Source organism: Lolium perenne, chromosome 1 (assembly GCF_019359855.2).
Source record: "Lolium perenne isolate Kyuss_39 chromosome 1, Kyuss_2.0, whole genome shotgun sequence".
NCBI classification, from domain to species: Eukaryota; Viridiplantae; Streptophyta; class Magnoliopsida; order Poales; family Poaceae; genus Lolium; species Lolium perenne.
The window spans coordinates 32948093-32972977 of record NC_067244.2 but is presented as its reverse complement, the minus strand read 5'-3'; the positions used below and the strand labels follow the sequence as shown (position 1 = coordinate 32972977).

At 46.5% G+C, this 24885-nt stretch overlaps 1 protein-coding gene across 1 annotated transcript; it reads right to left on the bottom strand.

Annotated features, from left to right (window-relative positions):
• Positions 1 to 23215: 23215 nt before the first annotated feature.
• LOC127333453 (peroxidase 22.3) lies at positions 23216 to 24528 on the bottom strand. The gene is made up of 2 exons (XM_051359861.2): positions 24213 to 24528; positions 23216 to 24103 (listed from the first exon to the last, which is right to left on the bottom strand). Exons 1-2 carry the CDS (start codon positions 24420 to 24422, stop codon positions 23291 to 23293), a joined length of 1023 nt encoding a protein of 340 aa, XP_051215821.1. The 5' UTR covers positions 24423 to 24528; the 3' UTR covers positions 23216 to 23290.
• Positions 24529 to 24885: the final 357 nt, after the last annotated feature.

Sequence of the window (24885 nt, the reverse complement as noted above, 5' to 3'; positions counted from 1 at the left end):
GCGGTTCGCAACTGCCATTAGTCGCGGTTGCGCAACCGCGACCAAATGAGCGCGACTAAAGGCCCCCCCTTTAGTCGCGGTTGCTTACGAACCGCGACTAAAGGCCCGTCCACGTGGGCGCCAGGCGGCCGTCGGGGCGGAGGACCTTTAGTCGCGGTTCTTCTGGCCAACCGCGACTAAAGGCCGCCGCAGGTTTAGGGTTTTAGCCCCCCCCCCCCCCCCCTAAACCAGTTTTCTGTTTAATTTGTATTGTTTTATTTCTTTTGTGCTTTATTTTAATTTTGAAGGAGTTTCACATATTCTACGGTACTACATACATGCATATGAATGTACAATTTCAAACAAATTTGAAATTAGAACCAAAAAGAATTCAAGAGGAATATACAATATATATTCAATATCATCGGATGACCATATATAATTTTGACCAAGTTTCCATATATAATTTAATGCATATAAAGTTCTACGTCCTCGTAATGGTGTTCTCCTTTAGGATGGAGGACTTCCCTCCTGAACCATCCAGCTAGTTCCTCTTGAAGTGGTAGGAAGCGAGCTTCTGGACTAAGCATCATCCGGAGGTTATTCCTCTGAACGAAATAGGCCGATCGATATAGAGCGCAAATGAATGAAAATAATTACTTCTGCAGCATTCTTCTCATGCCGACCCAAAGCTTTGGATCCATATTCAGAGAGTCGTGGACGAGACATTCTGAGGTGTCAACTTTAATTACTAGCAGAATCCAGTGGAACCTGCGGACACGATACATGCACAGTACGTCATGCATAACTCATCGATTAGCCGACCACATACCATGCATGGAGTAAACAAAAGAGAATGTGCTCAAGACAGAAACACTCACCCAAAATGGTAAGGAAATAGAATATCACTTTTGAGTTCCTGCTTTGTAAGAAACTGCCACAGGTCTGCCTCCATGTCGGCGGGGTGATGCTCCAACACATATCCATTAACGATGTGTGGGTCAATGAACCCAACATCATGGATGTTCCTTACTCTGCATTCCTTAATCTTCATTCTGCATGTATAATAGCGGACACAACAATATAGTTAGGACATATATATAGTGCAGGCAATATGAACGAGATGGGGTAGAAATAAATCACTTACAGAACGTAGCAACTGATGATAGATTTGTCGGCTCGCGCAGATTGAAAAGCTGGAACAATTCACTCAGATGAATTTGTACATAGTAATGTTTGAAGTGATGCTCATGTCTAACTTCCGCATAAATATATTCTTTGGCGTTTTTATTTTTTATGTAACCCTTGTACCATTTCAGCAGACCTTTCATTTGTGGAGGTAGATCCTCTTCCTGCGCAGGCTCGACGAGAGGCCCATTCTTCACATATGTAATTACTACCTCCTTCACTGGCGCCTCATCAAGGCCTAACAGTTCACGAAGAGTAATACCTAAGTTGGCCGCTTGTTCTCTGGCACTCGTTATAGTCAATCCCTGTGCTGCTGCAGCTGCTATGATATCGGGGTCATCCGGACCGGCGGCTTTCACTATAAGCGGGGCAATCGATTGTTTACTTTGTTCCCCGAGCTGGGCAACTCGTTTCCCGCTTTTTTTACTTTCTAATTCCGTTTTCTCGGCCTCCTCCAAGGCTTTGTTCTCCTGGTTCTCCGCCCGCTCTTTCTTCTCCTTCAGCATGAGTGCCTGCCTACGAAGTTCACGTGCATAGTCGTCAGGCAGATTCTTCGCGGCTTGGGACGGTGTGCTCAAAAATGACTTAGCCCGCTTCTTTTGCTCATCAGAAAATACTGGCTTGGGCTCGGGCTCTCTTTTCCTCTTGCAGTCCGCCTTCCATTTCTCATAATCAGCAGCCGCGGCCGCGTCGACTTCCTCGGCACTACGTTCCCAAGGCCTTGTGGGGAGAGGCTTCAGTGATGGCTCCGGTACCTTTGTGGTCTTAGGTACATAAGGGTCCGGGTTAATAATCCAGGACTGCTTCTGCTTCTTTGCCGGAGGTGGATTGGGGGGCGGCGTCTGATCACCCGCCGGACGAGGACTGGGGGGCGGCGTCTGATCACCCGCCGGACGTTGTGGACTGGGGGGCGTCGGCTGACGTGACGGAGGTGTAGGTGAACCGCCACCACCACCACCACCACCACCGCCATCGCCACCACCACCACCGTAGGGGGGTGGACTTGTTGTCCTTGGCGCCTCGCCTAGAAACTTGATAAACTTCTTTTGCCATAGAATGAACTGGCGCTTGACATCTCCAAGTCTTTTCTCCTGTTCAGGTGTAGCAATGTCAATCTCCAGGTCCTCAAACCCTAGGACTATGTCCTCCACCGTGACACGAGCATAGCCATCTTGAATGGGGTTGTTGTGGTGGAGTGCTCCAGGTAAACATGGTAAAGCACTGCCGATGGCTACCTTCATGGACATGTTCCCGATAGGATAATACAGATGACATTCTTTCATCTCCTTTATATCGTCCACGGGGTAGCGAGGAGGCTCCGGTGCAGTAATTTCGACCACCAGAGGCTCCAGTGCAGTAATTTCGATCGTCGGTGCATCTGCACCAGCCGGTGGGGCCTCCGTGGAAGCCACGCTGCTTCTCCGCTGCTGGCTTCCGAGATCCGCTGGATGATCTTCATGCTGCGCCCGAGCTGCATCTCTTTCGGCTACTAGTACACTCACGGTTTTCTTCATCACATCCATTTCCGATGCCAACCGCGCCACAACATCTGCTTCCCGATCCATCTTTCTCTTACGGCTTCTGTAACCGTACGGGTCATCGTTCTGGGGGAACCCTATTTTCCACGGAATGTGCCCCATGCCTCGTACACGTCCTCCGTGTTCAGGATTCCCGAGGGCTTTTGTCAGCGCGTCGTTCTCTCTGTTGAACTTGATCTTCCCCTCTTGAGCATCCCTCATTGCGTCAATAAGGGCTTGGGTGGGTTTAATTATTTTGCCCCGGTAAACACACTCCCCTGTCTCCGGGTTCAGCGTTCCCCCATGCCCGTACCACCAGCTTTTGGCCCTTGGGTCCCATCCCTCCGTACCTGGACGGATTCCTCGCACCCTCAGCTCGTTCTCCATCTTCTCCCACCTAGGCTCCCAAAGGCGATACCCTCCTGGCCCCATAATATGATTGTACTCCTTCTTAGCCGCATTTTCCTTATTTTTTTTCGATATTTGAATGAACTGCTCCGATTTCTTTTGCTTCACAAATTCTGGCCAATCATGTTTCAGTTTCTCATATTGTCCTTTGAAATCCGGAGTCTTTTTCTGCTTGACAAAGTCATGGGCTAGATTTTGCTTGAATTTCCGGAATGCGTCGGCCATCTTATGAAGAGCGAACTGTTTGACTAGCCTCCTCCTCTCCTTGTTTTCCTCAATCTTGTTACCCTCCTCATCGAATTTGTTGTATTCCGGAGGTAGAACGAAATGTTCCATAAGCTTCTTGAAGCAATCTTTTTTTGTTCTCTTCTCGACAAAACTGAAACCAACACGTGCCTTCTTTGGCTGATTCCAATCCTGGACGGTGATCGGGACGTTGTCTCTAACAACGGCTCCGCATTGGCTGACAAACTTGGTGGCGTTCTTGCGGGGCTCCAGCGGCCTACCGGTGGCACTGTCGACAACCTCGATGGTGCATGTTTCTCCTTGTTTCATCATCTTGGTTGCGCCACGCTTTGACGACGTACTCGATTGTTTCGACGATCCGGCCGAGGGCTAAAATAAGAAAGAGAGTCGCGCGCGTTAGTACACACATATTTATTCAAATCAGTTAGTTTGTATCACCAGAGGCTCAATGTATATATATACCTCGGCGCCGGAGGTGGTTGCTACTTCCATTTGAAGATCGTCATTTATCGACGTTTGTTCGGCATCATCTTACTGACGGCGCCCTTCATCTTCACCGTCAAGGTTCAGATAAGAAGAGATATCATCTTCTTCTTGTCCGGTCGGCACATATATAATATCGCCGTTTATGATGCCGAACATATGGGCTTCACCGTCCGGATCATAGTTGTTCATAATCGGGTCAGCTCTATCGTCCGCCATATGTCAGTCCTGAAAACATGTAGTAAAAACAAATTAATTAAGTGAAGAAGGGGGGCGGTGGCGGTGGCGAAAGGGCGGTGGCAAAAGGAGGGGGCGAGCTGGAAGGGGTGGGATAGGGTTTCGCGGTAGAGCGCGTGTGTGCGCCGGGAGAGATTGGAGGGGCCGGGGCGCCGGCGGGCGCCGCCCTAGCTACTGCATGTGTGCGTGTGTGGCGCGCGCCCCCGGCCGGCCGCCGGCCTCCCTCTCCCCCTGTCTGTGTGGCGCGCGCGCGGCGGCGCCAGCGCCGGTGGGGAAGGACGACGGTACGGGGACGAAAAGTCGACGAGCACGGCGCGGGTCCGCGTGTCGAGCACGTACGGTGGTTTTTTTAGTCAATTTTTAGTTTTTTTTAAGTCAAATTTTAGTTCTTTTTTGAGACAAAAATTTTAAGTCAATTTTTAGTTTTTTTTAAGTCAAATTTTAGTTCTTTTTTTACACAATTTTTTTTAAGTAAAATTGTGTAGTTCTTTTTGAGACAAAATTTTAAGTCTCAATTATTTGTTTTTTAAGTCAAATTGTAGTTCTTCTTTTACACAAACTTTAAACTCAAATTTTAGTTATTTTTAATTTCAAAATTAACAAGAAAAAAAAAGGCAGGGGCGCGCAGAGGCTCATCTGCCTCCCCTCTCTCTCTCATGCGCGCACACCGCGCGGCCACACGCGGCGGCCGCCGGCGAGCAGAGCGGCGCCGGGGCAAGCGGAGCGGCGGCGGCGGCCCCTCTCCTCTCTTTCTCTGCGAGAGGCGGCGGCGCGCCGGTGACGACGAGGGGCCGGCGAGACGTCGACGCGTGCGCCGTGCGCGACAGTATACAGACGGCGTACGTCGACGTAGCGTGGAGGGCGGCGGCGACGTACGTGGAGGGCGGCGGCGACGGCGTCTGCGGCGACGGCGAGGTGCGTCTGCGGCGAGGGGACGGCAGAGAGACGAGGTGGACGGCAGAGAGACGAAGAAGACGATGTGGAGCGACGGTTCGGGCAAAATTATTTATAGCCCCCCCTTTAGTCGCGGTTGGGGAGGAGACCCGCGACTAAAGGGTACCCTTTAATCGCGGTTGGCCATACCGACCGCGACTAAAGGCATTTTCGCCGGGTTTTTCGTTCCCGCGCGCACAGACCTTTAGTCGCAGTTGGCGAGGCCAACCGCGACTAAAGGTATTTTCCAAATTACTTTTTGTTTTTTCAAAATGTTAAAAATACAGAAAAACTCAGAAAAATAAAACTAATTCATTTCAAAATCATAAAATACAAAAAAGTATATCAAAAAATTTAGAAAAACAAAACTAATTCAATTCAAAATGTTTAAAATACATATAATATATCAATAATTTCAGAAAAATAAAACTAATTCATTTCAAAATCATAAAATACAAATAATATATCAAAAAATTCAGAAAAATAAAACTAATTCAATTCAAAATGTTAAAAATACAAATAATATATCAAAAAAATTCAGAAAAATAAAACTTATTCAATTCAAAATGTTAAAAATACAAATAGTATATCAAAAAATTAAGAAAAGTAAAACTAATTCAATTCAAAATGTTAAAAATACAAATAATATATCAAAAAAATCAGAAAAATAAACCTAATTCCATTCAAAATGTTAAAAATACAAATAATATATCAAAAAATCAGAAAAATAAACCTAATTCAATTCAAAATGTTAAAAATATAAATAATATATCAAAAAATCAGAAAAACCAATTTCTTCCCTCGTCTGTCTTCCTGCCCCCCGCTTCCCACCAGTTCTTCCCGGCCACCTCTGTCTTCCCATAAGTTCTCCCCGGCCTGTCTTCTCGCCAGTTCTTTCCCGCCTCTTTCTTCCCGCCACTTTCTTCCCGCCACTTTCTTCCCGCCACTTTCTTCCCGCCTCCTGTCTTCCCGCTCCCATTTTCCCGCCATTTGTCACTACATATATGTAGCCCAGCTTGGTCAGCATTATCACATCTCTACAATCTCTCATCACTCTCTCATGGCTTCCACCGCACCCACTCTAACCTACCAGCAGGTGGAGGAGCTTTGCGCCTCGAACTACCCTTGCCCACCGGGCTACCGCGTCCCCGCCGGCTGGAGCCTAAGCGCCGGAGGCGTGCCGGTCCCTCCCGTCCCTCAGGGTACTGCGCGCCGGGCGGCCATCACGAACCACTACTACCTCGACCTCACGCCGGAGCAGCGGATGAATCCCCGCTGGCATCCCGATAACCAGCATACTTGGGACGCCTTCTTCATCAATCGGCGTGACAGGGCGCTCGCCAGGTATGAGGAGGACGGTCTGCCTCCTGGGAACTTCCACGAGGCCGGCCGTCGGCTATGGTGGTACGGCCGGACTCTGCAGAGCGTCATGGACTACATCACGGCCGGCGATATCCCCGCCCGCGCTACCCTCGATTCGAGCCACGAGCGCCGCCCGACGACAGCGACGACAGCAGCGACGACGACGACGGCAACTTAGAAGGCGACGACTACCAGTACAACGGCGGCGGCTATGAAGACTACGAGTATGCATATTATACGCCTAGGCAGGAGTATGACTAAATCACTCCAAATTTCATGTATCATCAGTGTGGTTTCTCGAATCAATCGAATCATTCGAAAATGGACACCAAACACATCACGGGTAATATAATTCACATGATCCATTCAATAAAGTTTGGTACAAAAAATTATTACACATCATTTCTTCCCTTGTGTCCCTGCTTGCTTACGATTGTGCCGTATCCATGGAGTATCCTCATCATTTAACTTAATGCTTGGGTCGGTGTTCACTTTGAAGGGCGGAATTTCAGCAAACATATTATAATCTTCTGACATGTCTGTCTTGTCCTCCACTCCCACGATGTTTCTTTTTCCTGAAAGAACAATGTGGCGCTTTGGATCATCGCATGATGTACTGATCGTTTTCTTATCTTTCCGTTTCCTCGGTTTGCTACTCATGTCCTTGACATAGAAAACCTGAGCGACATCTTTCGCTAGGACGAATGGTTCGTCAAGGTAACCAAGATTGTTGAAATCCACCATTGTCATTCCATATTGCTGGTCCACCTTTACCCCACCTCCTGTTAGCTTAAACCATTTGCACCGGAACAAAGGGACCTTAAAGGAGGGTCCATAGTCAAGTTCCCATATCTCCTCTATGTAACCATAATATGTGACCTTTTGCCCATTCTCGGTTGCTGCATCAAAGCGGACACCACTGTTTTGGTTGGTGCTCTTTTTATCTTGGGCGATCGTGTAAAATGTATTCCCATTTATCTCGTACCCTTGGAAAGTCGTTATAGTCGAAGATGGTGTCTTGGCCAACATGTACAGCTGATCTACAACATCATTGTCATTCATTAAATGTTTTCTCAACCAACTGCCGAAAGTCTCCATGTGGGCCTTCCTAATCCTGGATTCAGGCTTCCCCGGGTTGTCCGAGCGTAATATATTCTTGTGTTTCTCAAAGTACGGAGCCACCAAGCTGGAATTGGTCAGAACTGTGTGGTGTGCTTCAGTCATAGAATGGCCGTCCATACATATCGTTGATTTCCTTCCGATCGTGCCTTTTCCACTTAGTCTCCCCTCGTGCCGCGATCGAGGAAGACCAATCGGCTTAAGGTCAGGAACAAAGTCAACACAAAACTCAATTACCTCCTCATTTCCATAGCCCTTGGCGATGCTTCCTTCTGGCCTAGCACGGTTACGAACATATTTCTTTAATACTCCCATGAACCTCTCGAAGGGGAACATATTGTGTAGAAATACAGGGACCGAGAATGGAAATCTCTTCGACTAGGTGAACCAGGAGGTGCGTCATAATATTGAAGAAGGATGGCGGGAACACCAACTCGAAACTGACAAGACATTGGACCACATCGTTCTGTAACCGTGGTAGAACTTCTGGATTGATTACCTTCTGAGAGATTGCATTGAGAAATGCACATAGCTTCACAATGGCTACTCGAACATTTTCCGGCAGGAGCCCCCTCAAAGCAATCGGAAGCAATTGCGTCATAATCACGTGGCAGTCGTGAGACTTCAGGTTTTGGAGCTTTTTCTCCGCCATGTTTATTATTCCCTTTATATTGGACGAGAATCCAGACGGGACCTTCATACTGCTCAAGCATTCAAAAAAGATGACCTTCTCTTCTTTGGTCAGAGCGTAGCTGGCACGACCTTGAAACCATTCCGGATGCCGGTCATCAGGGTCTTTCAAACGTTGCTGGTCCTGCCGTGCTTCCTTTGTATCATTTGTCTTCCCATACACGCCCAAGAAGCTTAGGAGGTTCACGCAAATATTCTTCGTAACGTGCATCACGTCGATTGCAGAGCGGACATCTAGGACTTTCCAATATTCTAGCTCCCAGAATATAGATTTCTTCTTCCACATGGCTGCGTGCCCGTCAGCTCCCTTCGGAACTGATTGTCCGCCAGGACCCTTTCCAAAGATGACTTTCAAATCCTTGACCATATCAAATACCTCAGCACCAGTGTGTTCTGCAGGCTTCGGCCGGTGATCTGCCTTGCCGTTGTAATGCTTGCCTTTCTTTCTTACTGTATGAATTTTCGGAAGAAATCGACGATGCCCAAGGTACACGTTCTTCTTACAATTTGGCAAATGTACACTTTCAGTCTCATGTAAGCAGTGCGTGCATGCATTGTATCCCTTATTTGACAGTCCCGAAAGGTTACTAAGAGCAGGCCAATCGTTGATGGTTACGAAAAGCAACGCTCGTAGGTCAAATTCCTCTTCTTTGTGCTCATCCCACACACGGACACCAGGTCTGCCCCACAGCTGTAAAAGTTCATCAACTAATGGCCTTAGGTACACATAGATGTCGTTGCCGGGTTGCTTCGGACCTTGGATGAGCACTGGCATCATAATGAACTTCCGCTTCATGCACAACCAAGGAGGAAGGTTGTAGATGCATAGAGTCACGGGCCAGGTGCTATGGCTGGAGCTCTGCTCGCCAAAAGGATTCATGCCATCTGTACTTAGACCAAATCTTATGTTCCTTGCGTCAGCTGCAAAATCTTTGAACTCTCTGTCGATCTTTCTCCATTGCGTTCCATCTGCGGGGTGTCTCAACTCCCCGTCCGACTTACGGTCCTCTTTGTGCCATCGCAATAACTTGGCATGCTCTTTGTTCCTGAACAGACGTTTCAACCGTGGTATTATAGGAGCATACCACATCACCTTGGCGGGAACCCTCTTCCTGGGTTTCTCGCCCTCAACATCGTCACCAGGGTCATCGCCTCTGATCTTATAACGCAATGCAGTGCATACCGGGCATTCATTCAAATTCTCGTATTCACCGCGGTAGAGGATGCAGTCGTTGATGCATGCATGTATCTTCAGAACCTCTAAACCAAGAGGGCAGACAACCTTCTTTGCTTCGTACGTCCTGGCGGGCAACTCATTATTCTTTGGAAACATATTCTTCAACATTTTCAGCAAGTTTTCAAATGCCGAGTCAGCTACACCTGCCTGTGCCTTCCATTTCAGCAAATCCAGTGTGCAGCCCAGCTTTTTCAGACCATCATCGCATCCGAGGTACAGCGACTTTCTGTGATCCTCTAACATGCGATCCAAATTCTCCCTCTCATTTTCAGTTTCGCAGTGTCTCCGTGCATCAGCAATGGTCCGACCAAGATCATCAACGGGCTCATCACGTGCCTCTTCTTCACCTTCACCTTCCCCTTCACCTTCCCCTTCACCTTCAGCATCCTCCATGAAAGTATCACCGAAATGAGCAAGATAGCTTTCATCGATGAAATCATCCCCTTCTTCATCTTCTTCCATTATAACCCCTCTTTCTCCATGCTTGGTCCAACAATTATTGCTTGGCATGAAACCGTGACGAAGCAGGTGCATGTGAACTTCTCTTGAGGAAGAGTAACCCTTCTGATTCTTACAGTCAACACATGGACAGATAACAAAACCCTTCTGCTTGTTCGCATTAGCCACTACGAGGAAATCTTTCAAACCCGTAGTGAACTCGCCGGAGAGTCGGTTACCGTACATCCATTGCCGATTCATCTGCATTATTATAATATAAAATATATAATTAACCATCATGCATTTGTTAAATTAACTAACTATAAACAATAGAAATTAAACAATAAACTACACACATGCATATTTTATCAATGACACATATGAAAGGTTCAACTTGCTAACCGCGATCGAGGAGGAAAAAATAAATGAGGAAGCTCAAGTGTGGCTCCGACACTTCATATCATGTTTGTTTCATGCTCTTGGGGCATTTCATCAAACACTTTGTGTGCATAAGAGGAGCCAAAAGCAAACCTAACACCCCCTTGTGAAGTTTGTGAAGAGAAGTGGCACCAAATGGCTAAGTGAGTGTGCTGAACTGGTATATATAGGGGAGGAGCTTTAGTCGCGGTTGGCCTGGCCAACCGCGACTAAAGCCCCTCACGTGCACCAGCTGGCCACCGAGCGCCCTGGGCCCAGGCCTTTGGTCACGGTTCTCCTGCCGAACCGCGACTAAAAACTTACTAATGGGGCTGGACGGAAGCCTCTTTTTCTACCAGTGAATCTCAACGGTTTAAAATTTCTACCCTGCACGTCTAGCTGAGCTAGCTTCCTTGCTCAATCAAGTGCAATCATGCATCCATCCAGCTGCTGGCCGTTTTCCCTTGCTCAATCGAAGCATGGATTCTTATCGCGTCATGCTAGTAGGTGGCACCGGCTAACAAATCTTGCAGCCACGTAGAATATAATGACTTAGGATAATTTAAAAGAGCCTAAAAATAGAGGTGACCTAAGTGCCGTACAGAATATGGACTTCTTCCTACGGTCCAACCAATGCACGACCGGCATCCGACCGGCCGGACAATTTCGTTCGGTTCTATCAAGTTTCATTGTATTCGCGTTTGTGTTTTTTCCAGACCGGTCTGCCCTTCCCGCCTCTTTCTTCCCGCCACTTTCTTCCCGCCTCCTGTCTTCCCGCTCCCATTTTTCCCGCCATTTGTCACTACATATATGTAGCCCAGCTTGGTCAGCATTATCACATCTCTACAATCTCTCATCACTCTCTCATGGCTTCCACCACACCCACTCTAACCTACCAGCAGGTGGAGGAGCTTTGCGCCTCGAACTACCCTTGCCCACCGGGCTACCGCGTCCCCGCCGGCTGGAGCCTAAGCGCCGGAGGCGTGCCGGTCCCTCCCGTCCCTCAGGGTACTGCGCGCCGGGCGGCCATCACGAACCACTACTACCTCGACCTCACGCCGGAGCAGCGGATGAATCCCCGCTGGCATCCCGATAACCAGCATACTTGGGACGCCTTCTTCATCAATCGGCGTGACAGGGCGCTCGCCAGGTATGAGGAGGACGGTCTGCCTCCTGGGAACTTCCACGAGGCCGGCCGTCGGCTATGGTGGTACGGCCGGACTCTGCAGAGCGTCATGGACTACATCACGGCCGGCGATATCCCCCTCCTGCGCTACCCTCAGTTCGAGCCACGAGCGCCGCCCGACGACAGCGACGACAGCAGCGACGACGACGGCGGCAACTTAGAAGGCGACGACTACCAGTACAACGGCGGCGGCTATGAAGACTACGAGTATGCATATTATACGCCTAGGCAGGAGTATGACTAAATCACTCCAAATTTCATGTATCATCAGTGTGGTTTCTCGAATCAATCGAATCATTCGAAAATGGACACCAAACACATCACGGGTAATATAATTCACATGATCCATTCAATAAAGTTTGGTACAAAAAATTATTACACATCATTTCTTCCCTTGTGTCCCTGCTTGCTTACGATTGTGCCGTATCCATGGAGCATCCTCATCATTTAACTTAATGCTTGGGTCGATGTTCACTTTGAAGGGCGGAATTTCAGCAAACATATTATAATCTTCTGACATGTTGATGTCTACGTCCCCCTCCTTTTCCTGTAGACAGTGTTGGGCCTCCAAGAGCAGAGGTTTGTAGAATAGCAGCAAGTTTTCCCTTAAGTGGATCACCCAAGGTTTATCGAACTCAGGGAGGAAGAGGTCAAAGATATCCCTCTCATGCAACCCTGCAACCACAAAGCAAGAAGTCTCTTGTGTCTCCAACACACCTAATAGGTGCACTAGTTCGGCGAAGAGATAGTGAAATACAGGTGGTATGAATATATATGAGCAGTAGCAACGGTGCCAGAAAATAGCTTTCGGGCGTGTAGTTGATGGTGGTAGTATTGCAGCAGTAGTAACACAGTGAAACAGTAAACAAGCAGTAGTAACGCAGCAGTATTTAGGAACAAGGCCTAGGGATTACACTTTCACTAGTGGACACTCTCAACATTGATCACATAACAGAATAGATAAATGCATACTCTACACTCTTGTTGGATGATGAACGCATTGTGTAGGATTACACGAACCCTCAATGCCGGAGTTAACAAGCTCCACAATTTGTTCATATTTAAGTAACCTTATAGTGTAAGATAGATCAACATAACCAGATAGATCACATCAATACTATCATAATGATAATTAACTCCACAATCTACAAGAGATCATGATCATAGCCTACGACAAGAACCACACGGTGCACACACTAGTCACCTTTACACACGTGCAGGAGGAATAGAACTACTTTAATAACATCACTAGAGTAGCACATAGATGAATTGTGATACAAAACTCATATGAATCTCAATCATGTAAAGCAGCTCATGAGATCATTGTATTGAAGTACATGGAGAGAGATTAACCACATAGCTACCGGTACAGCCCCGAGCCTCGATGGAGAACTACTCCCTCCTCATGGGAGTAGCAGCGGTGATGAAGATGGCGGTGGAGATGGCAGCGGTGTCGATGGAGAAGCCTTCCGGGGGCACTTCCCCGCTCCGGCAGGGTGCCGGAACAGAGACTCCTGTCCCCCAGATCTTGGCCTCGCGATGGCGGCGGCTCTGGAAGGTTTCTGTGGTTTTCGTCGAACGCCTCAGGGTTTCTGATCCAGGGGCTTTATATAGGCGAAGAGGCGGCGCAGGAGGGCTGACAGGGGGGCCAAACTATAGGGCGGCGCGGCCCCCCCTCTGGCCGCGCCAGCCTGTAGTTTGGTGGGCCTGTGGCCCCCCTCTGACCTCTCTGGTGTGTTCTGGATGCTTCCGGGGATTCTAAGATCTTTGGCGTTGATTTCGTCCGATTCCGAGAATATTTCGTTACTAGGATTTCTGAAACCAAAAACAGCAGAAAACAGGAACTGGCACTTCGGCATCTTGTTAATAGGTTAGTTCCAGAAAATGCACGAATATGACATAAAGTGTGCATAAAACATGTAGATAACATCAATAATGTGGCATGGAACATAAGAAATTATCGATACGTCGGAGACGTATCAGCATCCCCAAGCTTAGTTCTGCTCGTCCCGAGCAGGTAAAATGATAACACAGATAATTTCTGGAGTGACATGCCATCATAAACTTGATCATACTATTTGTAAAGCATATGTAGTGAATGCAGCGATCAAAACAATGGTAATGACATGAGTAAACAACTGAATCATAAAGCAAAGACTTTTCATGAATAGCACTTCAAGACAAGCATCAATAAGTCTTGCATAAGAGTTAACTCATAAAGCAATAATTCAAAGTAAAGGCATTGAAGCAACACAAAAGAAGATTAAGTTTCAGCGGTTGCTTTCAACTTGTAACATGTATATCTCATGGATATTGTCAACATAGAGTAACATAATAAGTGCAATAAGCAAGTATGTAGGAATCAATGCACAGTTCACACAAGTGTTTGCTTCTTGAGGTGGAGAGAAATAGGTGAACTGACTCAACATTGAAAGTAAAAGAATGGTCCTCCATAGAGGAAAAGCATCGATTGCTATATTTGTGCTAGAGCTTTGATTTTGAAAACATGAAACAATTTTGTCAGCGGTAGTAATAAAGCATATGCATCATGTAAATTATATCTTATAAGTTGCAAGCCTCATGCATAGTGTACTAATAGTGCCCGCACCTTGTCCTAATTAGCTTGGACTACCGGATCATCACAATGCACTGTTTTTACCAAGTGTCACAAAGGGGTACCTCTATGCCGCCTGTACAAAGGTCTAAGGAGAAAGCTCGCATTGGATTTCTCGCTATTGATTATTCTTCAACTTAGACATCCATACCGGGACAACATAGACAACAGATAATGGACTCCTCTTTTATGCATAAGCATGTAACAACAATTAATAATTTTCTCATTTGAGATTGAGGATATATGTCCAAAACTGAAACTTCCACCATGGATCATGGCTTTAGTTAGCGGCCCAATGTTCTTCTCTAACATATGCATGCTTAACCATAAGGTGGTAGATCGCTCTTACTTCAGACAAGACGAACATGCATAGCAACTCACATGATATTCAACAAAGAGTGGTTGATGGCGTCCCCAGTAAACATGGTTATCGCACAACAAGCAACTTAATAAGAGATAAAGTGCATAATTACATATTCAATACCACAATAGTTTTTAAGCTATTTGTCCCATGAGCTATATATTGCAAAGGTGAATGATGGAATTTTAAAGGTAGCACTCAAGCAATTTACTTTGAAATGGCGGAAAAATACCATGTAGTATAGGTAGGTATGGTGGACACAAATGGCATAGTGGTTGGCTCAAGTATTTTGGATGCATGAGAAGTATTCCCTCTCGATACAAGGTTTAGGCTAGCAAGGTTATTTGAAACAAACACAAGGATGAACCGGTGCAGCAAAACTCACATAAAAGACATATTGAAAACATTATAAGACTCTACACCGTCTTCCTTGTTGTTCAAACTTAATACTAAAAATTATCTAGACCTTAGAGAGACCAAATATGCAAACCAAATTTTAGCATGCTCTATGTATTTCTTCACTAATGGGTGCAAAGCATATGATGCAAGAGCTTAAACATGAGCACAACAATTGCCAAGTATCACATTACCCAAGACATTAGTAGCAATTACTACATGTATCATTTTCCAATTCCAACCATATAACAATTTAACGAAGAAGAAAACTTCGCCATGAATATTATGAGCTAAGAACACATGTGTTCATACGAACCAGCGGAGCGTGTCTCTCTCCCACACAAGCATTTATTCAAACAAAAACAAAAACAAGAAACATACAGACGCTCCAAGTAAAGTGCATAAGATGTGATGGAATAAAAATATAGTTTCAGGGGAGGAACCTGATAATGTTGTCGATGAAGAAGGGGATGCCTTGGGCATCCCCAAGCTTAGACGCTTGAGTCTTCTTGATGTATGCAGGGGTGAACCACCGGGTGCATCCCCAAGCTTAGAGCTTTCACTCTCCTTGATCATGTTGCATCATACTCCTCTCTTGATCCTTGAAAACTTCCTCCACACCAAACTTGAAACAACTCATTAGAGGGTTAGTGCACAATATAAATTGACATATTCAGAGGTGACACAATCATTCTTAACACTTCTGGACATTGCATAATGCTACTGGACATTAATGGATCAAAGAAATTCATCCAACATAGCGAAAGAGGCAATGCGAAATAAATGGCAGAATCTGTCAAAACAGAACAGTTCGTATTGACGAATTTTAAAATGGCACCAGACTTGCTCAAATGAAAATGCTCAAATTGAATGAAAGTTGCGTACATATCTGAGGATCATGCACGTAAATTGGCTTAATTTTCTGAGCTACCTACAGGGAGGTAGACCCAGATTCGTGACAGCAAAGAAATCTGGAACTGTGCAGTAATCCAAATCTAGTACTTACTTTTCTATCAACGGCTTAACTTGGCACAACAAAACACAAAACTAAGATAAGGAGAGGTTGCTACAGTAGTAAACAACTTCCAAGACACAAATATAAAACAAAGTACTGTAGCAAAATAATACATGGGTTATCTCCCAAGAAGTTCTTTCTTTATAGCCATTAAGATGGGCTCAGCAGTTTTAATGATGCACTCATAAGAAATAGTATTTGAAGCAAAAGAGAGCATCAAGAGGCAAATTCAAAACACATTTAAGTCTAACATGCTTCCTATGCAAAGGAATCTTGTAAATAAACAAGTTCATGAAGAGCAAAGTAACAAGCATAGGAAGATAAAACAAGTGTAGCTTCAAAAATTTCAGCACATAGAGAGGTGTTTTAGTAACATGAAAATTTCTACAACCATATTTTCCTCTCTCATAATAACTTTCAGTAGTAACATTAGCAAACTCAACAATATAACTACCACATAAAGCATTCTTATCATGAGTCTCATGCATAAAATTATTACTCTCCACATAGGCATAATCAATTTTATTAGTTGTAGTGGGAGCAAATTCAACAAAGTAGCTATCATTATTATTCTCATCAAGTGTAGGGGGCATAGTATAATCACAACAAAATTTACTCTCCATAGTAGGTGGCACCAAAAGACCACTATCATTATAATCATCATAAATAGGAGGCAAAGTATCATCAAAGAAAATTTTCTCCTCAATGCTTGGGGGACTAAAAATATCATGCTCATCAAAGCCAGCTTCCCCAAGCTTAGAATTTTCCATATCATTAGCAACAATGGTGTTCAAAGCGTTCATACTAATATCATTGCTACTAGCATGCAAATAAGATTCCATGGGTTTTTTAATTTTCGCATTAAACCATTCATGTCTTGACTCAGGAAATAGTACAAAGAGCTCACAGATGTTTTCCATTATGCCTAACTAGTGTAAACAAGAATCAAAAAGTTGCAATTGCAGGATCTAAAGGAAATAGCTTCGAGCACAAACACAATGGCGCCAGAAAAGTACTTTACCTGAAACCGAAGTATGAGTGCCTTTTACCTTTCCTCCCCGGCAACGGCGCCAGAAAAGTGCTTGATGTCTACGTCCCCCTCCTTTTCCTGTAGACAGTGTTGGGCCTCCAAGAGCAGAGGTTTGTAGAACAGCAGCAAGTTTTCCCTTAAGTGGATCACCCAAGGTTTATCGAACTCAGGGAGGAAGAGGTCAAAGATATCCCTCTCATGCAACCCTGCAACCACAAAGCAAGAAGTCTCTTGTGTCCCCAACACACCTAATAGGTGCACTAGTTCGGCGAAGAGATAGTGAAATACAGGTGGTATGAATATATATGAGCAGTAGCAACGGTGCCAGAAAATAGCTTTCGGGCGTGTAGTTGATGGTGGTAGTATTGCAACAGTAGTAACACAGTGAAACAGTAAACAAGCAGTAGTAACGCAGCAGTATTTAGGAACAAGGCCTAGGGATTACACTTTCACTAGTGGACACTCTCAACATTGATCACATAACAGAATAGATAAATGCATACTCTACACTCTTGTTGGATGATGAACGCATTGTGTAGGATTACACGAACCCTCAATGCCGGAGTTAACAAGCTCCACAATTTGTTCATATTTAAGTAACCTTATAGTGTAAGATAGATCAACATAACCAGATAGATCACATCAATACCATCATAATGATAATTAACTCCACAATCTACAAGAGATCATGATCATAGCCTACGACAAGAACCACACGGTGCACACACTAGTCACCTTTACACACGTGCAGGAGGAATAGAACTACTTTAATAACATCACTAGAGTAGCACATAGATGAATTGTGATACAAAACTCATATGAATCTCAATCATGTAAAGCAGCTCATGAGATCATTGTATTGAAGTACATGGAGAGAGATTAACCACATAGCTACCGGTACAGCCCCGAGCCTCGATGGAGAACTACTCCCTCCTCATGGGAGTAGCAGCGGTGATGAAGATGGCGGTGGAGATGGCAGCGGTGTCGATGGAGAAGCCTTCCGGGGGCACTTCCCCGCTCCGGCAGGTGCCGGAACGAGACTCCGTCCCCCCCAGATCTTGGCCTCGCGATGGCAGCGGCTCTGGAAGGTTTCTGTGGTTTTCGTCGAACGCCTCAGGGTTTCTGATCCAGGGGCTTTATATAGGCGAAGAGGCGGCGCAGGAGGGCTGACAGGGGGGCCAAACTATAGGGCGGCGCGGCCCCCCCTCTGGCCGCGCCAGCCTGTAGTTTGGTGGGCCTGTGGCCCCCCTCTGACCTCTCTGGTGTGTTCTGGATGCTTCCGGGGATTCTAAGATCTTTGGCGTTGATTTCGTCCGATTCCGAGAATATTTCGTTACTAGGATTTCTGAAACCAAAAACAGCAGAAAACAGGAACTGGCACTTCGGCATCTTGTTAATAGGTTAGTTCCAGAAAATGCACGAATATGACATAAAGTGTGCATAAAACATGTAGATAACATCAATAATGTGGCATGGAACATAAGAAATTATCGATACGTCGGAGACGTATCACATGTCTGTCTTGTCCTCCACTCCCACGATGTTTCTTTTCCCTGAAAGAACAATGTGGCGCTTTGGATCATCGCATGATGTACTGATCGTTTTCTTATCTTTCCGTTTCCTCGGTTTGCTACTCATGTCCTTGACATAGAAAACCTGAGCGACATCTTTCGCTAGGACGAATGGTTCGTCAAGGTAACCAAGATTGTTGAAATCCACCATTGTCATTCCGTATTGCTGGTCCACCTTTACCCCACCTCCTGTTAGCTTGAACCATTTGCACCGGAACAAAGGGACCTTAAAGGAGGGTCCATAGTCAAGTTCCCATATCTCCTCTATGTAACCATAATATGTGACCTTTTGCCCATTCTCGGTTGCTGCATCAAAGCGGACACCACTGTTTTGGTTGGTGCTCTTTTTATCTTGGGCGATCGTGTAAAATGTATTCCCATTTATCTCGTACCCTTGGAAAGTCGTTATAGTCGAAGATGGTGTCTTGGCCAACATGTACAGCTGATCTACAACATCATTGTCATTCATTAAATGTTTTCTCAACCAACTGCCGAAAGTCTCCATGTGGGCCTTCCTAATCCAGGATTCAGGCTTCCCCGGGTTGTCCGAGCGTAATATATTCTTGTGTTTCTCAAAGTACGGAGCCACCAAGCTGGAATTGGTCAGAACTGTGTGGTGTGCTTCAGTCATAGAATGGCCGTCCATACATATCGTTGATTTCCTTCCGATCGTGCCTTTTCCACTTAGTCTCCCCTCGTGCCGCGATCGAGGAAGACCAATCGGCTTAAGGTCAGGAACAAAGTCAACACAAAACTCAATTACCTCCTCATTTCCATAGCCCTTGGCGATGCTTCCTTCTGGCCTAGCACGGTTACGAACATATTTCTTTAATACTCCCATGAACCTCTCGAAGGGGAACATATTGTGTAGAAATACAGGACCGAGAATGGAAATCTCTTCGACTAGGTGAACCAGGAGGTGCGTCATAATATTGAAGAAGGATGGTGGGAACACCAACTCGAAACTGACAAGACATTGGACCACATCGTTCTGTAACCGTGGTAGAACTTCTGGATTGATTACCTTCTGAGAGATTGCATTGAGAAATGCACATAGCTTCACAATGGCTACTCGAACATTTTCCGGCAGGAGCCCCCTCAAAGCAATCGGAAGCAATTGCGTCATAATCACGTGGCGGTCGTGAGACTTCAGGTTTTGGAACTTTTTCTCCGCCATGTTTATTATTCCCTTTATATTGGACGAGAATCCGTAAGGGACCTTCATACCGCTCAAGCATTCAAAAAAGATGACCTTCTCTTCTTTGGTCGTAGCGTAGCTGCACGACCTTGAAACCATTCCGGATGCCGGTCATCAGGGTCTTTCAAACGTTGCTGGTCCTGCCGTGCTTCCTTTGTATCATTTGTCTTCCCATACACGCCCAAGAAGCTTAGGAGGTTCACGCAAATATTCTTCGTAACGTGCATCACGTCGATTGAAGAGCGGACATCTAGGACTTTCCAATATTCTAGCTCCCAGAATATAGATTTCTTCTTCCACATGGCTGCGTGCCCGTCAGCTCCCTTCGGAACTGATTGTCCGCCAGGATCCTTTCCAAAGATGACTTTCAAATCCTTGACCATATCAAATACCTCAGCACCAGTGTGTTCCGCAGGCTTCGGCCGGTGATCTGCCTTGCCGTTGTAATGCTTGCCTTTCTTTCTTACTGTATGAATTTTCGGAAGAAATCGACGATGCCCAAGGTACACGTTCTTCTTACAATTTGGCACATGTACACTTTCAGTCTCATGTAAGCAGTGCGTGCATGCATTGTATCCCTTATTTGACAGTCCCGAAAGGTTACTAAGAGCAGGCCAATCGTTGATGGTTACGAAAAGCAACGCTCGTAGGTCAAATTCCTCTTCTTTGTGCTCATCCCACACACGGACACCAGGTCTGCCCCACAGCTGTAAAAGTTCATCAACTAATGGCCTTAGGTACACATAGATGTCGTTGCCGGGTTGCTTCGGACCTTGGATGAGCACTGGCATCATAATGAACTTCCGCTTCATGCACAACCAAGGAGGAAGGTTGTAGATGCATAGAGTCACGGGCCAGGTGCTATGGCTGGAGCTCTGCTCGCCAAAAGGATTCATGCCATCTGTACTTAGACCAAATCTTATGTTCCTTGCGTCAGCTGCAAAATCTTTGAACTCTCTGTCGATCTTTCTCCATTGCGTTCCATCTGCGGGGTGTCTCAACTCCCCGTCCGACTTACGGTCCTTTTTGTACCATCGCAACAACTTGGCATGCTCTTTGTTCCTGAACAGATGTTTCAACCGTGGTATTATAGGAGCATACCACATCACCGTGGCGGGAACCCTCTTCCTGGGTTTCTCGCCCTCAACATCGTCACCAGGGTCATCGCCTCTGATCTTATAACGCAATGCAGTGCATACCGGGCATTCATTCAAATTCTCGTATTCACCGCGGTAGAGGATGCAGTCGTTGATGCATGCATGTATCTTCAGAACCTCTAAACCAAGAGGGCAGACAACCTTCTTTGCTTCGTACGTCCTGGCGGGCAACTCGTTATTCTTTGGAAACATATTCTTCAACATTTTCAGCAAGTTTTCAAATGCCGAGTCAGCTACACCTGCCTGTGCCTTCCATTTCAGCAAATCCAGTGTGCAGCCCAGCTTTTTCAGACCATCATCGCATCCGAGGTACAGCGACTTTCTGTGATCCTCTAACATGCGATCCAAATTCTCCCTCTCCTTTTCAGTTTCGCAGCGTCTCCGTGCATCAGCAATGGTCCGACCAAGATCATCAACGGGCTCATCACGTGCCTCTTCTTCACCTTCACCTTCCCCTTCACCTTCCCCTTCACCTTCAGCATCCTCCATGAAAGTATCACCGAAATGAGCAAGATAGCTTTCATCGATGAAATCATCCCCTTCTTCATCTTCTTCCATTATAACCCCTCTTTCTCCATGCTTGGTCCAACAATTATAGCTTGGCATGAAACCGTGACGAAGCAGGTGCATGTGAACTTCTCTTGAGGAAGAGTAACCCTTCTGATTCTTACAGTCAACACATGGACAGATAACAAAACCCTTCTGCTTGTTCGCATTAGCCACTACGAGGAAATCTTTCAAACCCGTAGTGAACTCGCCGGAGAGTCGGTTACCGTACATCCATTGCCGATTCATCTGCATTATTATAATATAAAATATATAATTAACCATCATGCATTTGTTAAACTAACTAACTATAAACAATAGAAATTAAACAATAAACTACACACATGCATATTTTATCAATGACACATATGAAAGGTTCAACTTGCTAACCGCGATCGAGGAGGAAAAAATAAATGAGGAAGCTCAAGTGTGGCTCCGACACTTCATATCATGTTTGTTTCATGCTCTTGGGGCATTTCATCAAACACTTTGTGTGCATAAGAGGAGCCAAAAGCAAACCTAACACCCCTTGTGAAGTTTGTGAAGAGAAGTGGCACCAAATGGCTAAGTGAGTGTGCTGAACTGGTATATATAGGGGAGGAGCTTTAGTCGCGGTTGGCCTGGCCAACCGCGACTAAAGCCCCTCACGTGCACCAGCTGGCCACCGAGCGCCCTGGGCCCAGGCCTTTGGTCGCGGTTCTCCTGCCGAACCGCGACTAAAAACTTCATTAGTCGCGGTTCCTACAGTTTCGCGACTAATGGGGCTGGACGGAAGCCTCTTTTTCTACCAGTGAATCTCAACGGTTTAAAATTTCTACCCTGCACGTCTAGCTGAGCTAGCTTCCTTGCTCAATCAAGTGCAATCATGCATCCATCCAGCTGCTGGCCGTTTTCCCTTGCTCAATCGAAGCATGGATTCTTATCGCGTCATGCTAGTAGGTGGCACCGGCTAACAAATCTTGCAGCCACGTAGAAGATAATGACTTAGGATAATTTAAAAGAGCCTAAAAATAGAGGTGACCTAAGTGCCGTACAGAATATGGACTTCTTCCTACGGTCCAACCAATGCACGACCGGCATCCGACCGGCCGGACAATTTCGTTCGGTTCTATCAAGTTTCATTGTATTCGCGTTTGTGTTTTTTTCAGACCGGTCTGCCTTTAGGCTCATTTTATTTTTATTTTTCTTTGCTACGGGAGGTGGCACATACGTGTTAAATATGACACATATCGTTTCCATGGTGTTACGTAAGATCTTTAAATCTTAACCATTGAAATTAGATCTAACCACTAAAATAATTATAATGATGTGGATTAACGTGATGTCTCTATTCTAAACATCCGTATTTTGCTTTTAGTATATAATAGATATTAATTGTAGTTAGAGTTAAAATGATCATGTGAGAGGTTAAATTTTTTGAAAATTTTCTTTTTTCATAAAATTTGAAGTTAACGGACGAGACGGCCTGGCCTGCGCCGAGGGTCTTGACGCCGACGGTGTCTGTCGGCGTATACAGGCTAGGCCAGGGGCCGGGTTTAGGCCGATGGCCCACGTAGCTCTGCCGAGGTGGATCTTTTTCGAGGAGCTATGCCGAGGGTTGCCCTCGGCGTAGCCTATTCCGACGGCCCAATGTGGCTATGCCGAGGGTTTTCGGCGGTCGGCGTTTCGAGCCATTCCTGTAGTGTGTGTCTAGTAGAGTCTAGACCGACCGACCCACATAAGTACACCTACTAATCGAATAGTGAGAGTAGTTCTAGTTGTGAGAGTGATGATCTCCCGTGTACGAAATCATTAGGTTTTGTTGGGCATCAATCGGTTTCAGATTTCTAAAACTTGATGAAACAATATAATGAAGTCCAATCGTACGTACGGATCTCAAAGCATGAAACAAGATGAATCAAGGATACAAACATGTACGGGATGTCCTGTGCATGGGATGGGACATATATATGCATTTCTCTTCTAGTTGTTTTTTCTGCAGTTCTTCCTGATCTCGAAACGCGTGCCCTCGGCAGGGAGCTTGCTGAGCTTGGCCATGGCATTCCCAAACTGCAGGAACCACTTGTTGGCGTTGGCCTCAAACGTCGCCATGACACCCCCGGCAACGCCGGTGGTGTCGTTGCGCAGCTCCCAGTCGGATCTGAAGAGCACCTTGTTCTGGAGGTTGGCGTGGTAATAGCTGTTGTCCAGCACGCCCCTCGCTGCCTTGGACGTGTCCACTCCTGTATCGTCGTAGCCGGACGCGTTCCGGAAGGCGAGCTCCTTGTCGCGGATGTTGTTCGGCTCGATCGGGTCCTGCGTCCCCTGCAGCTTCTTCTGCTTCTCGACGTCATCGGTGAGTGCCTTCCTGTACTTGGGAACGATGGGCGTTGCGGTGGCGTTGTCGAGCCGGTCCTGGAAAGATGAGCGGTGGGCGACGCCGACGGCGTGCGCACCGGAGAGGGCGACGAGCTCTCGGGTGTTGAAGCCCTTAGCGGCGAAGTTGGCATTGAGCTGGGTGATGTTGAAGGTGGAAGGAGGGAGGACGGCGTCGGCAGCGGCGGCGGAGGATTTGACGCCGTCCATGCGGCCCATCGTTACGTTGTAGTCGATCTTGCCGCGGCTGACGATGAAGGTCGCGTCGCGGGCGGCGAGGACGACGATGTCGGCGCAGGAGACATCCTCGCCTACCTTGGCCTTGATCTCGTCAATCACGGCGAAGCCGTCGAGGCCGATGTTGTTCTTCGCCGCCTTCTCCGTCTTGCTGCCGTCCAGGAGCACCGACCCATCGCAACCCTGCAAGTGCGCACACGTACGAAATTAGCAATTGAATTGCTGCATGGATGCATGCATGGACATGGGGAAAGCTCCGATGGAGATGGTCATGGCCTGATTAATCACGTACTTGGACCCAGCAGTCATGGAAGAGCAGCCGGATGAGGGCAGGGCCGACGCCGGGGTTGTCCTGGATGGCCGTCGCCACTATCTTCCTAACCTTGTCCGCAACGGCGTCCTTGGTGCCGCCGCCGTGGGTCGCTACAGGCTTCCCGGTGAAGACGGCGAGCCCCAGGAAGAGAGACAACAGGATGGCGCGGGTACTGAGCTTCGTCGCCATTGTCGATCGATTTCGTGATAGATTTCTCAGATGGATTGTTGCGTACTTGCGTACGTATGTGTCCGGTTAGCTTGTGATCGAGTGGTATATATATAGCATGCACGCTGACGACGATTACGAACATGCATGCAAGCTGCACTCTAGTAGCTTGCATGCACTTCGATTATTTATGCTGCTGCTGCTGCTGCTTGTGGCTGAACCATTTGGCATCCGCGTACTAAATCGAACGAGCGAGAAATGCAGGCCATACATGCATGGGGTGCAGCACAACAACAGCTAGGCAGCTAGCTTAGCTTAATGTTTCTATAATCCGCTGAAACGCGTGGTCGTTACGCTAGACAAATCTTGATAAGTCAACGTACGCGCATGCAAGTTGGCACGAATTTGCATATATATGTAAAATAAAGGGTACATCTAGGTCTTAGGCGACTTACATAAGGCTGTAAGTGGAAGCGGGCCGCCT

Coding starts and splice junctions, on each gene's coding strand:
- LOC127333453 (XM_051359861.2), bottom strand. CDS start 24,422: ATGGCGACGAAGCTCAGTACCCGCGCCATCCTGTTGTCTCTCTTCCTG. Junction 24,104..24,212: donor TCCATGACTGCTGGGTCCAA/GTACGTGATTAA, acceptor GCGCACTTGCAG/GGTTGCGATGGGTCGGTGCT.